General features: G+C 44.1%; 1 protein-coding gene across 1 annotated transcript in view; it reads left to right on the plus strand.

The window, feature by feature from the left end:
• Positions 1-15,756, plus strand: part of LOC126335203 (Usher syndrome type-1G protein homolog) — a 216,278-nt gene that overhangs the window by 187,281 nt on the left and 13,241 nt on the right. Inside the window, exons 5-6 of the mRNA XM_049998213.1 lie at positions 3,261-3,570; positions 15,483-15,579. Coding sequence (XP_049854170.1) covers positions 3,261-3,570; positions 15,483-15,579 — 407 coding nt within the window. The remainder of the gene's footprint in view (positions 1-3,260; positions 3,571-15,482; positions 15,580-15,756) is intronic.

Here is a 15,756-nt window from a genome sequence, read left to right on the forward strand (position 1 = left end):
TCTGTACAAGTACAGGAGGTTTCTCATCATTGTAGTCATTAGAAAGTACTAATGAAAATAATCTGACAGTAACATTTAAAACGTAAGAAAAGTTGTGAATAGTCCGAATCACTTCATGTGTTGTCGTGTTGTTACTAACGAGTCCAGGCACCAGGTCAGCGTACTTTAGGGAACTTTGCGATGTTTTCGAACGCGTTAAAATCTAGCTGCGACTCACACATGGAGTATCAGTACAAATGAGGCCAGTACCGTGGACACGGTGGTAGTTCAGGAGGGATGTTATAACCATTTAAAGTAAAACCATCGTACCTTTGTACAACACTGGCCATTAAAATTGCAACACTGTGAAGTCAGATTACCATCTCTCGTACTAGATGTATGGATGCACAAATGAGTAAAATTTCAGAGGAGTGACACAAAAGTAGGTTGGAGTAATGCTGCGTACATTCTCTACATCAGGGAACATTAAGCGGATGGAATTTCATACAAAAATCGCATTGAACTTTTGTTCTTTTGGTAGAAGATCTTACTATACTTCGTGTCAGAAGGTCGATTATCTACCAGCATGTGGTGGAATTCGTCAGCACAACTAACATGGCCTGTCGAGACTGCAGTTTGCGGTTCTGCGATATTCCTGCTCGTGTTTGTTTGGGATCCCACGACTGTCATGTGAATATGAAACAGAGCGAGGCGGTGTAGTGCTTAGCACAATGACTCGTATTGGGAAGGACGATAGTTCAAATACCTGCCTGGCCATCCAGATTTTAATTTCCCATGATTTCCCTAAACTGCTCCAGGCAAATGTTGAGATGATTAAATTGATAAGCCAATTTCCTGCTCCGTCCTTTTCTGACCCGAGCTTGGGTTCCATCACTAATGATATCGTCTTCGACGGTACATAAAACTCTAAGCGCCCTTCTTTTCTTTCCCAAAAATGGAATCTGTGGGATTAGCAACGCCACGCTTAGCCCCATGTGGGTTCGCAATGGCCCAACACAACTGTCCCGTAGACGATAGTTATCGCGTCCCTTCGGCTGTACAAAATCATAGTTACGTATATTAAATCAGGAACTGGTTGTCTTTCTAGAAAGACAAGAATAAAAACAAGACAGTGCGATGATGTCTGGCGCGACACACTGTCAACATGGAGATCAGTAAAAGTTATTACCCCTCCATCAAAGACAGTGAAAGAACATACATACATCAAAAACAGTTTTGCATCACACCAGTTCCCAGAACTCCTGAAGATAGACTTTGACTGTAGATACTGTATCACAGACAGTCCCTTTGACTATTCAGAGATGCCACTAAACCAGCCAAAAGATGTAAACAACCATGCATGAGCAGCACCTATAGTCCCTTTGACTATTCATAGATGCCACTAAACCAGCCAAAAGATGTAAACAACCATGCATGAGCAGCGCCTATAGTCTCTTTGACTATTCAGAGATGCCACTAAACCAGCCAAAAGATGTAAACAACCATGCATGAGCAGCGCCTATAGTCTCTTTGACTATTCAGAGATGCCACTAAACCAGCCAAAAGATGTAAACAACCATGCATGAGCAGCGCCTATTAGACGGAGGTGGTCCGATAGCCGATCAGTTCCAGTCATTTTACCAGGAAGGAGGTACACAGCTTGCGTTGTCTGTAGTTCAGCCATGCCTAGACGGTCAATACCGCGGTTCGATCGCGTCTGCATTCTTACTTCGCGCCACGAAGAGCTCTCAACAGGAAAAGTGTCCAGGCGTCTCGGAGTGAGCCAAAGCGATGTTGTTCGAACATGGAGGAAATACAGAGAGACAGGAACTGTCGATAACATGCCTCGCTCAGGCTGCCCAAGGGTTACTACTGCAGTGGATTACGGAAAGGAGGAGCCCTGACAGCAACGCCACCATGTTGAATAATGCTTTTCTTAGAGCCACAGGACGTCATGTTGCGACCAAAACTGTGACAAAAGGTTGCATGATGCGCAACTTCACTCTCGACGTCTATGGCGAGGTCCATCTTTGTACCACGATAACATGCAGCGCGGTACAGATGGGCCCAACAACATGCCGAATTTGCCGCTCTGGATTGACATCACGTTCTCTTCACCGATGAGTGTCGCATATGCCTTCAACCAGACAATCATCGGAGATGTGTTTGGAGGCAACGAGGTCAGGCTGAACGCCTTAGACACACTGTCCAAAGGGAGCAGCAAGGTGGAGGTTCCCTGCTGTTTTGGGGTGGTGTCGGGCCGACGTACGCCGCTGGTGTTCATGGAAGGCGCCGTAACGGCTGTACGATAAGAGAATGCCATCCTCCTGTCGATAGTGCAACCATATCGGCAGCATATTGGCGAGGCATTCGTCTTCAAGGAAGACAATTGGCGCCCCCATCATGCACATCTTGTGAATGACTTCCTTCAGGATAATGACCAGCATGTCCTCGAAGCATGAACCCTATCGAACATGCCTGGGATACAGAATGAGATTTTCACTCTGCAGCGGAGTGTGCGCTGATATGAAACTTCCTGGCAGATTAAAACTGTGTGCCGGACCGAGACTCGAACTCGGGATTTTGCATTTCGCTGGCAAGTGCTCTACCAACTTAGCTACCCAAGCACGACTCACGCCCCGTCCTCACAGCTTTACTTCTGCCAGTATTTCGTCTCCTACCTTGCAAACGGACGGGGCGTGAGTCGTGCTAGGGTAGCTCAGTTGGTAGAGCAATTGCCCGCGAAAGACAAAGGTCCTGAGTTCGAGTCTCGGTCCGGCACACTGTTTTAATCTGCCAGGAAGTTTCATGCCTGGGATAGATTGAAAAGGGCTGTCTAAGGACGATGTGACCCAGCAACCACTCTGGGGGATCTAGGCCGAATCGCCGTTGAGAAGTGGGACAATCTAGACCAACAGTGCCTTGATGAACTTGAGGATAGTATGCCACGCCGACCACAGGCATGCATCAATGCACTAGGACGTGCTACTGGGTATTAGAGGTACCGGTGTGTACAGCAATCTGGACGACCACCGCTGAAGGTCTCGCTGTATGGTGGTACCACATGCGACGTGTGATTTTCATGAGCAATAAAAAGGGCGGAAGTGATGTTTATGTTGATCTCTGCTCTAGTTTTCTATACATGTTCCGGAACTCTCGGAACCGAGGTGATGCAAACTTTTTCTGATGTGTGTATGTCTCTATGTTTAGAACTATTGTTTACGTGACACTGTGTAGCACCCTGGCTGTGTTGTTCAGAGCGCACAATCTCGTGGTTTCAGGCCCTCGACGGTGCTGGATGTGCTGAAGGGTCTGAGGAGGGGCCGCAGCAACAGCCTGAAACAGCCGACGGCGCCGCCGGTCAACCCGACGTTCTCGGACCTGGTGTCGGGCGGTGGCGGTGGCGACATCTCCGGCGGCAGCATCGGCAGCGGGGGCGGCCGCAACGGGCTGCGGCGCAAGACAGGCTTCAAAGGCACCTCGGGTGGCACCCGCGGAGTCGCGTACCTGGTGCGCCAGAGGGCCAAGAGCACCACCGCCATCAGCGCTGCGGCGCCGCAGCCGCCCAACGACGACTTCAAGATCCGGGAGGTCAGCACGCGCACACCGCACAGCAAACAGCGAACGCGAGTCTAGTGTGACGTCCGAAACACCTCTGTGCGTAGCAAAGTAAAGCTTTCGTCAAAGTGACGATTGGCACGATCCTGTTTGATGTCGTATGCTTCTTTCGTCCTCCAACGAGTAGGCAGAGCTGAAAAGATGTAACATATCCAATGTACAGGATGAAAATTAGTGAAACTGACAGACTCTGGGAGGCTGCACAGCGAACCACAACAAACATTTTCTCTAAGAAATTGCGGACATCGGCTGCAGGTGTGCGTTGATGTAACTCAAAGGGAAAAATTGAAAATATATGCCAGACCAAGAATCGAACCAGGATCGCCTGCTTAGTAGGCCGTTGCTGTGACCACAGAGCCATCATTGTAGCTGCACGCCTCCAGTCAGACCCAAATTCTCAACTTATCTACACATTACGAATGTAGTGCCCGTTGCCCGAGGTGGAATTTGGGTCTGATGGGAGGCGTGCTCGTGTAGTCCGTGCAGCTGCAATGACCACTGCATCTGGATGGCTTGGTGGTCAGAGTAACAGCGTAGCAAGTAGGAGATTTGGGTTCGAACCCCAGTCTGGCACAAATTTTCAAATTTTGCCATTGATTAACATCAGAGCCCACTCACAGTAAATGTCTGTAGTTCATTTATTTCTTAATTGACCACCGTATCTGGATGGCTTAGTCGTCAGAGCAAGTGCCTAGTAAACAGGAGACCTTGGTTCGAACCTCAGTCTGACAAAAATTATCAACTTTTTCCATTGACTGACATCAGTGCCCACTCTCAGCCAACATTTGTAGTTCATTTGTTTTCTTAATTGACCACCATATCTGGATGGCTTAGTCGTCGGAGCAAGTGCTTAGTAAACAGGAGACCTGGTTTCGAACCTCAGTCTGACACAAATTTTTAGCTTTTCCATTGATTGACATCAGTGCCCGCTCTCAGCCAACGTCTGTAGTCCATTTGTTTCTTAATTCATAGTGACTGCTGGATCGAAGTTGTGTCTGTTCTTTCACACATGTCCAAAGGAACAGACACCATATACAAGTGTAATATATATATATATATATATTAATTCATTGTTGCTGCTGGATCAAAAATGGTGTCTATTCTTTCGGACATATTTTGCTCTAATGTCATAATTGCCTTTGAGAAGTTTTTAATCCAGTAGACAGTGCAATCGCTCTCAGCACTCGTGCAACTGCGCGTAAGATGAGAACGAATCAGACGAATGTAAGAAACGTCCTTCATGAGCAATGGCTGATCCATTCCAATTTCAGCATGTGCATAACCTAGAACCATATGATCATTCACCCAAAGCACAGTTTTCCCAGTGGTATCTGGAACAGTATCAGATGCATCCTGCATTTCCATCCTTCGTGCTGTTTACAGATGAAGCAACATTCGGGCGTAATGGAGTCTTCAACATGCACGATTGGTATGTTTTGAGCGAGGTTAATCCACAGGCCACATTTACTCGCGCTCATCACTTGCGGTTCTGCATGAATGTGTGGACAGTTGTTGTTGGTGACCGTTTAATTGGGTCATATCTCCCGCCTAGATCACTAAAAGACAGGCATTATTACTATTTGCGGGCCATACCATTGCCAGAGTTGTCGGGCGACGTGCCACTAGCTAAGAGACCGTACAAGTGGATCCAGCATGACGGGGCGCCGACTCGCTTCGAAGAGGGACTCACTGCTGAAAACAATTCTACGACAGTCAATGACATTCCAGACCGAAAAGTGTCTATGATATTACAGTGCTTGCATTAATCCGAATGTGAATTACTTCAAACGGCTCAAAGTACGATGGGTCATCAGTCCCCTAGACTCACAACTACTTAAACGTAACTAACCTAAAGACACCAAACACAGACAGGATTCGAACCTGCGACCGTAGCAGCAGCGCCGTTCCGGACTGAAGCGCCTAGAACCGGTTGGTCATAGCGGCCGGCTGAATGTGTAGTTCCTTCAGATATGCACTGCAGTGACTACTGCCATTATGAAATACATGAAATGTATTTGCAGTGGCGAATACGGACTACAATCATCTGTATAGACCCTTCGGATATATATGCATATCCAAAGGAACTTCACATCGTAATTCGAATTAATATAGGCGTGGGCTGGGCGGTTTTCTAGGTTAGATGGCCTTGGGCAAGTACAGAAAAGGCAACAGCCTCGAAGGGTGCGGGGCAAAGTCAGGACATGCGGGGACCAAGCAGCAATCGGTATTGTAATTGTAAAGTGTCGAAGCTGCATTGGTAAAGTACCGAAACTTCAAGCGCTGATAGAAAGCACCGAAGCTGAAATCGTTATAGGTACAGAAAGCTGGCTGAAGCCAGAGATAAATTCTGCCGAAATTTTTACAAAGGTACAGACGGTGTTTAGAAAGGATAGATTGCATGCAACCGGTGGTGGAGTGTTCGTCGCTGTTAGTAGTAGTTTATCCTGTAGTGAAGTAGAAGTAGATAGTTCCTTTGAATTATTATGGGTGGAGGTTACACTCAACAACCGAACTAGGTTAATAATTGGCTCCTTTTACCGACCTCCCGACTCAGCAGCATTAGTGGCAGAACAACTGGGAGAAAATCTGCAATACATTTCACATAAATTTCCTCAGCATGTTATAGTCTTAGGTGGAGATTTCAATTTACCAGATATAGACTGGGACACTCAGATGTTTAGGACGGGTGGTAGGGACAGAGCATCGAGTGACATTATACTGAGTGCACTATCCGAAAATTACCTCCAGCAATTAAACAGAGAACCGACTCGTGGAGATAACATCTTGGACCTACTGATAACAAACAGACCCGAACATTTCGACTCTGTATGTGCAGAACAGGGAATCAGAGATCATAAGGCCGTTGCATCCCTGAATATGGAAGTTAATAGGAATATAAAAAGAGGGAGGAAGGTTTATCTGTTTAGCAAGAGTAATAGAAGGCACATTTCAGACTACCTACAGATCAAAACGATAATTTCTGTTCCGACACTGACAATGTTGAGTGTTTATGGAAAAAGTTCAAGGCAATCGTGAAATGCGTTTTAGACAGGTACGTGCCTAGTAAAACTGTGAGGGACGGGAAAAACCCACCGTGGTACAACAACAAAGTTAAGAAACTACTGCGAAACCAAAGAGAGCTTCACTCCAAGTTTAAACGCAGCCAAAACTTCTCAGACAAAGAGAAGCTAAACGATGTCAAAGGTAGCGTAAGGAGGGCTATGCGTGAAGCGTTCAGTGAATTCGAAAGTAATATTCTATGTACCGACTTGACAGAAAATCCTAGGAAGTTCTGGTCTTGCGTTAAATCAGTAAGTGGCTCGAAACAGCATATCCAGACACTCCTGGATGATGATGGCATTGAAACAGAGGATGACACACGTAAAGCTGAAATACTAAACACCTTTCCCCAAAGCTGTTTCACAGAGGAAGACCGCACTACAGTTCCTTCTCTAAATCCTCGCACAAACGAAAAAATGGCTGACATCGAAATAAGTGTTCAAGGAATAGAAAAGCAACTGGAATCACTCAACAGAGGAAAGTCCACTGGACCTGACGGGATACCAATTCGATTCTACACAGAGTACGCGAAAGAACTTGCCCCCTTCTAACAGCCGTGTACCGCAAGTCTCTAGAGGAACGGAAGGTTCCAAGTGATTGGAAAAGAGCACAGGTAGTCCCAGTCTTCAAGAAGGGTCGTCGAGCAGATGCGCAAAACTATACACCCATATCTCTGACGTCGATCTGTTGTAGAATTTTAGAACATGTTTTTTGCTCGAGTATCATGTCGTTTTTGGAAACCCAGAATCTACTCTGTAGGAATCAACATGGATTCCGGAAACAGCGATCGTGTGAGACCCAACTCGCTTTTTTTGTTGATGAGACCCAGAAAATATTAGATACAGGCTCCCAGGTAGATGCTATTTTTCTTGACTTCCGGAAGGCGTTCGATACAGTTCCGCACTGTCGCCTGATAAACAAAGTAAGAGCCTACAGATATCAGACCAGCTGTGTGGCTGGATTGAAGAGTTTTTAGCAAACAGAACACAGCATGTTGTTATCAATGGAGAGACGTCTACAGACGTTAAAGTAACCTCTGGCGTGCTACAGGGGAGTGTTATGGGACCATCGCTTTTCACAATACATATAAATGACCTAGTAGATAGTGTCGGATGATGCTGTAGTATACAGAGAAGTTGCAGCATTAGAAAATTGTAGCGAAATGCAGGAAGATCTGCAGCGGATAGGCACTTGGTGCAGGGAGTGGCAACTGGGCCTTAACATAGACAAATGTAATGTATTGCGAATACATAGAAAGAAGGATCCTTTATTGTATGATTATATGATAGCGGAACAAACACTGGTAGCAGTTACTTCTGTAAAATATCTGGGAGTATGCGTGCGGAACGATTTGAAGTGGAATGATCATATAAAATTAATTGTTGGTAAGGCGGGTACCAGGTTGAGATTCATTGGGAGAGTCCTTAGAAAATGTAGTCCATCAACAAAGGAGGTGGCTTACAAAACACTCGTTCGACCTATACTTGAGTATTGCTCATCAGTGTGGGATCCGTACCAGATCGGGTTGACGGAGGACATAGAGAAGATCCAAAGAAGAGCGGCGCGTTTCATCACAGGATTATTTGGTAACCGTGATAGCGTTACGGAGATGTTTAGCAAACTCAAGTGGCAGACTCAGCAAGAGAGGCGCTCAGCATCGCGGTGTAGCTTGTTGCCCAGATTTCTAGAGGGTGCGTTTCTGGATGAGGTATCTAATATATTGCTTCCCCCTACTTATACTTCCCGAGGAGATCACGAATGTAAAATTAGAGAGATTCGAGCGCGCACGGAGGCTTTCAGACAGTCGTTCTTCCCGCGAACCATACGCGACTGGAACAGGAAAGGGAGGTAATGATAGTGGCACGTAAAGTGCCCTCCGCCACACACTGTTGGGTGGCTAGCGGAGTATAAATGTAGATGTATATGCAATATCGTATTTATCTGCCGACTCCGGGCGAGCGACTTTCAAGTAAAAATGTCTCCTCTGTACGGGAACATACATAGTGGACGTGCGAATACAGCCCATAGACGCATGGCTGACGACATATGGAAGTTTGGGTCTGGCCGTGAGTCGCTCGCAGACAGCTAAGTAGTAAGGCGAGCGCTCGCAAAAAGCAGGAGACCCGGGTTCGAGTCCCAGTCCGGCACAAACTTCCACTATTGGCATTCCATTACACAGCTGATGGTAGTCCTATTCGTAACTGCGAATATGTTTCATGTAAAGACGTATCTGGAGCCGCCCCAGAGAGCGGTAGGACACCAACCTGACTGTCACTAGCCATATCGCCAAGAGTGATGGTCTGGGCTGCCATTTGATTTCATAACAGGATCCTATTGGCTGCCATCCGCGGCACCCTTGCAGCGCAGAGGTACACCAGCGATATTCTACGTTCCACTTTGTTACCCTTCATGGCAAACCATCCTGGGCTTACATTTGATTTCATAACTGGATCCCATTGGCTGCCATCCGCGGCACCCTTGCAGCACAGCGGTACACCAGCGATATTCTACGTTTACTTTGTTACCCTTCATGGCAAACGATCCTGGGCTTACATTTCGGCGAGATGGTTCCCGCCCGTACAACAACAAGAATCCCTACTCACTGTCTTCGTGCTTGTCAAATCCTCCCTTGGCCAGCAAGGTCAGCGGATCTCTCCCCAATTGAGAACATTTATGGCATTATGGGCAGGGCCGTCCAAAAATCTCTGGAATTTGATGATCTAACTCGCCAATTGGAAAGAATTTGGCACGATATCCCTCAGGACATCCAATAGCTCTATCAACCAATACCAAGCTGAATAACTGCTTGCATTAGGGCCAGAGGTGGACAAATTTATTGGCTTGCTAAATTTGTGAAGCTCTTTTTCTTGAATAAATCTTCCAGTTTGAAATTGTAATCATTTGTTTCTTTGTACATGTGCATTACATCTACCGATTTCCGTTCCATTCGTATAATTTCTTCGAGGCGCGTCATTTTCTTTTTGTTTTAGAATTTATAACCATCCAGTATAACTGTGCAGCTGGATAGCATGACGAGTCGGCAGACAGAGTACCAGCTTTCTTTATGTGTCCACACTACCACTTCTCTACTGACGGCACAACACTCCCCGCCTCCTTTTTATACTGGCGGGTCCACCGTTCATGTTATCTAAGGGTCACTTGCATATTACGTAGGGGTGTCCAGACACTTTTCATCAGATACTTTAATTTCTTGGCCAAGCTTGTGTGATATTTCTGTTACCCATCGTGCTCGCAATTGCTAGTTCCCTTTTGCTGGAGGAAAGGGAGTTTTTGTTCGGCCTCAAGAGGGTGGGCCAAAATTTCCAAAATCCTCGTAAGGGAGTGGCGATCAGGCTGATCTCAGGGGCACATAATTTCCAAATTAGTGTTTTCAAACACCCACAGCGTAGCAGCTTCCGAAAGGCCGGACATGATGCAGGAACTTACTGAAGTTCCATAACTGGGAGCAGGAAATGGATAGTAAAAGTGCTTACATTCTGCTCCTGATTCAGATCAGTAGAAAGCTAGAATATTACATAATTTTGTGGAGTAGTCAGACCCAGTAGCTAGCTCAGTGGTGATGTTTTAGTGACCGAGACGGACTTGGCAAGCTCAATAAATAACATTTGTTTCCGTGGAAATTGAAAAGCGATGTTCTTGTACAATCTTTACCTTATTGACGTTAGAGTGTTTCTTGTTTTGTTATGTAGAGATTATCTTCAACGTTGTTAGGAACTAGTTGAAGGTGGTGTCCAGTGGTTAGATGAGAGAATCTTTCTGAAAGTAGTTGGACTGCTACAGGGCTTTGATTATTGTTTTCGGAGTAGTGAGAAGTAAAGAGAGACCTGCGGCAATTACTTAGCCGGATTTACACCTAGGTGACGAAAGTCATGGCATAGCAATATGCACTTGCACAGATTGCGGTAGTATTGCATGCACAAGGTATAAAAGGGCAGTGCATTGGGGGCTGTCATTTGTACTCAAGTGATTCGTGTGAAAAGGTATGCGACGTGATTATAGCCACACGATGGGAATTAACGGACTTTGAACGCGGTATGGTAGTTGGAGCTAGACGCATGGGGCATTCCGTTTCGAAAATCGATAGGGAATTCAGTGTTCCGCGATCCACGGTGTCAGGAGTGTGCCGGAAATACCTGATTTCGGGCATTACATATCACCACGGACAACGCAGCGCCCAGTGGCGTTCACTTAACGACCAATAACAGCGACGTTGACATAGAGATGTCAGTACTAACAACCAAGCAGCAGTGCGTGAAATAACCACACAAATCAATGTGGGACGTACGACGGACATATTGGATAGGATATTGCGACGAAATTTGGAGTTAATGGCGTATGGTAGCAGACGACCGACGCGAGTGTCTTTGCTAACGGCACGACATCGCCTGCAGCGCCTCCCCTGGACTCGTGACCATATTGGTTGGACACTAGACGAATGGAAAACCGTGGTCTGGTCAGATAAGTCCTGATTTCAGTTGGTAAGAGACGATGGGAGGGTCGGAGTGTGGCGCAGGCCCCACAGAGCCGTGGACCCAAGTTGTCAACAAATCATTGTACAAGCTTCATAATGGTGTGGGCTGTCTTTAATGGAGTGGACTGGGCCTTCTGGATGTCTGGCTACTTGGAGACGATTTGCAGCCCTTCGTGGATGTCACGTTCTGAAACAACGATGGAATTTTTATGGCTGATAATGCGCCGTGTCACTGGGTCACAATTCCTTGCGACTGGTTTGAAGAACATTCTGGACAATTCGAATAAATGATTTGGGCACCCACCGAATGTTTGTGGGACATAATCAAGAGGTCAGTTTGTGCACAAAACCTTGCACTGGCAGCACTTTCCCAATTACGGACGGCTGTAGAGGCAGCATGGCTCAATATTTTTGCAGGGCACTTCCAACGACTTGTTGAGTCCACGCAACTTCTAGTTGCTACACTATGAGGTCCGCCACGATGTTAGGAGGTAATCCATGACTTTTGTCACCTCACTGTATAGCATAACAGAGAAAAGAATTAATCCTGGTTGCCAGTAAACAGTTCCTACGTCGCCAAGAGCACCTACATTCGTGCTGCAACCACAAGTGTGACTTCATACAATGCCAACGAAGCACTGAAATACAGACAAAAGGAATTTTTCCAAGAATGCTCAACGACAAATCTCTAAGAATGATTCGGCACCCAACATCAGACCTTTGAATTTGTAATCAAGCATTTACAAATTGTGCCCCACTGCCACACAACGTTTCTTTTTTTTACCTTTTTTATAGTTGTAGTAGTACTAGTAGTTTTTTACTGTGCTGAAATACACTGAGCTCCAACGTTGATACAAAGCTTTACTATTATCAATATCCTCTTCTGATCATCCAGATTTAGAATTTCAATAGTTTTCCTAAGTCACTTAAGGCAAATGCCGTGATGCTCCATTGAAAGGGCATGGCTGATTTTCTTCCCCAACCTTCCCTAACACAAGCTTGTGGTTCATCTCTCCTGACCTTGTTGCCGACAGGAAGTTAAACTCTAATCTTGTTTCCTTCCTCTACTCCTTTACTGTTAGCAAGACTATCTTCAAACAATGCAGAAAGCTGCTCGTAGATGGTCAGTGGAATAACTTGACACAGAGAGACCCAGTTCCTTGGAAGTTGCTGGGGAAAGTTGAAGGGTGGGTTTGTGGGGAGGTGTGCCATGAGGGGATGAGAATTTCATTCATTATTCTGATTACCAAGAAAGAAATATTTTTTCAGCCTCATGCTCATCAAAGCAGTCATGGTTATTTCCAATAGTGTGAATATGGAATTATTAGCTTGGAGACTGTTTTAGTGAAAAGAATAGAATTCAAAATCTTATCAGCAGTGATGAGGTCATTAAGAGACAGAGCACAGACTCATATTGCCGAAGATAAATGGCCTTTTCCATGCAGCCGACCCAGCATTCAGCTTAAGTGATGCAGGGAAATCTAGAAAAACAGCAAGCAGGAACAGCAATGTAGTTGGTTGGTCAGAGACCTTCAGGGTCAAACCTGTGTAGATCATAAAGGACTGTAAGATAAGTTCCTTGAAAGAAGGAACTTATGAAAATCAATGAATATTTATTGACATAAACAACTTACGCCATATCTTAACAAATTAACTGCTGAAAGGGATGACCACCAAGTCAACAGTTGCATATTGATGAATCTTCTCTAATGCAAACCAACATCATTTCCTCAAACATTTTTGCTGAGAACTTTAGCCAGCTCTCTGTGCCATGAGTGGCCCAGTTCCTTTTAAGTTTGTGTCCAAGGCTACAAGGCAAACTATTTAGTCGAGTTGAAACAAATCTGTTGCCAAACTTTCCTGTGTTCATTCATTCTACATTCTGGGCAACACTTGCAGTTCTTGAAGTGTTATTGGGAAAGTACTTAGTTTGTGTGTGTGTGTTGGGTGGAGGGGAGGGGGGGTGGCGGGGACATTTTCCAACAAGGGCTGCAATGCCTAGATTACTTGCTGCATCATGCATTAATTGCAACTTAGGAATTAATGTAACAATTAATGCTTCATCTTCAACAACCAGTCCAGAAACTTAACTAGCAATTAAATCACAGGTGACAGAATATTTTCTTCAATACGATGCCACCAACATCAATGTGGCAGGCAGTCGTTTTGCACCGACTGAAGTTAATGATGCCAGATGTGCAGTTTTTCCCACAATGTAATGATGCGCCATGTGAAGTCGTACATGTTCAAACAGGAAGAAAACAGAACACTGACAATATTTTTTGTGCATTCATGTTAGAGTCTGGAATTTAAGCTATGGTGAGAGACTGATTTGTAGCATAGTGCAAAATATTGGTTAGGCTGGAGGCTAATAATTATGATTGCGAGAAGGCAAAGCCAACAAAAGTGAATACAAAATCTTAGATGTCTTGACATATTGATCTCCAGCATAGCCCAAGGTGTATGTTAGGGTGTCATGTGACAGTCTGGTTGTAAGTTGGCCAAACGGTATCAATTGCTCCAGTTAATCTGTTGTTTGTTATGAAACATAAACAGTGTCTCACATGAATTCCTCACTTAAAACACCATATTGCTTGAAATATTTGCTTCTGATCATTGCTTCCTTTTCTCAAATTCCATACTTTAGAATGCTCTACAGTCTGCATAATTTCAGCCCTAAGGATATGGGATACACCTCAGTTATCACCAATAAATCTTCTGAAAACAATCAGCAAAATACAAAACTGAGGCAAGTATTTTAATACAAATTAATATAAAGCTGATTAATTTATTCTAGACACTCCAAAATAAGTGACAGCCATATATTTGGTGCATATTAATTATAATGTTTATTAACAATAAAAACTGAAATAAATAAATATGAAAGCCTCATGAGTGCATGGTATCATGGTAACACATACAAACAACATTATAAAATTCTTTTGAGCTTCTAGCTGCAGCAAATGGTTAAAACCCACAAGCTTTCAGCCAAGTGCTCCTTAGCCATTGTCATGTGGTTTTTTACCACTTGACAAAGCTGGAAGCTTGAGGTAATTTTAAGATATTTATCTGGATAGACTGACAGGATGATGCTTACCCAACTAGAAACTGTGCCACACTGAAAACCACATGACAAAGCTGGAAGCTTGAGGTAATTTTAAGATATTTATCTGGATAGACTGACAGGATGATGCTTACTCAACTAGAAACTGTGCCACACTGACAACGGTAGCATCAGGTGTGGATCCAGGGTTCAGTTCTGGCAGGGGGTAGGGTAGAGGAAATGAGGGAGGATCTGTCACAGTTTGTTACTGTCTTCAACCCACCAATAAATAAAACTCACTGTCACTCTGACTTTTAATGTGTCTCAGTTGTCTAGGATTTTAGTAATAAAACAACAAAATATTTAAAATGCCTTGATTTAATAAGAATAATTTATTAGTCAGTGGTTAGTACATGAGTCTAGCACCACTTCCAAAAAACTGCAGTTCAGATAAACTCACAATCTGAAAAGCATTTTTTTTAAGGGAAGGGGGGAGGATGTGTCGGGATGCCTTCTTGGATCAACACCTGGTGTGATCATAAAAGCTGTAACTGGGTTCTCATGATAGCATCAGTACTAACCATCCATTAGTGAACAAATGTCATTTAATATTTTGTTTTCTCCTTTCAATACACACTGTTTGTAATTCTTCCCACATATAACCATATCCAAAAGCAAGATCAAATATTCTTACATTGGTTTCAATAAGTTGCTAATGAGATGTGTGTAATAAGTACCAACAGATACACTTAACACTTTCTAATGACAGAAAGTAATGGAACTGTTATCAGCCACTATGTTAAAACACTTTTTATACTTTGCATTTTGTGGTTGTGTTCTCTGTCTTCAAGCAATGTACAGTGATTTACATGCCGCTCAGCATTTGTTTTGATGGTCCATTTGTTTTTTAATTTTCCAAGCAAAATGTGAGAACACATTAAAAGTGCATTAACAAATATCACCAACCTAAAACGTCTTCAGTTCCATAAACATCAGCACACAGTTTTGTTAAGATAATGGTTCCAGAAGCAGACTTAACATTTCAGCTAATAACTAGTTATTAAAGTTTTGATATCTCCTTTGTATTATTCGTCTTAAGTTATAGTTACAGATGAGTTCTTTTCAAAATAATGTGGTGTGCTTCCACCTGTACCTTCATCACTGCAAGCAGTTGCCTCAGTAAATGAGATCAAGCTATCTACACACACCTCCCAGCCTGTCATTAATTTTCAATGCTGTTGATTACATTCATTTCTTTTGAGTGAATTTAATTCAGTTGTTCTTTTATAGATCGAAGCCGATGGGAAACAGTCAATAAGGAGTTTAACTGGCCTCAGAAGAGACTCACAGATTATATACACAGGATCCTTTGAGTCTCCAGCAACAGGTAAAGTAAATGAAACTACAAGAGATGTGGTTTTAGTTTTCACGTAGTAAGCTAAAGATAAAATATCAGTTCACTGCTGATCAGACATATGAAATGCTAAAGCACTCACTGGTAATCCATGGCACACTATATTAAGTTGGATGAAAAGTATGTGACTGCCAATCAGAAGCACTACTC

Source organism: Schistocerca gregaria, chromosome 2 (assembly GCF_023897955.1).
Source record: "Schistocerca gregaria isolate iqSchGreg1 chromosome 2, iqSchGreg1.2, whole genome shotgun sequence".
Lineage (NCBI taxonomy): Eukaryota > Metazoa > Arthropoda > Insecta > Orthoptera > Acrididae > Schistocerca > Schistocerca gregaria.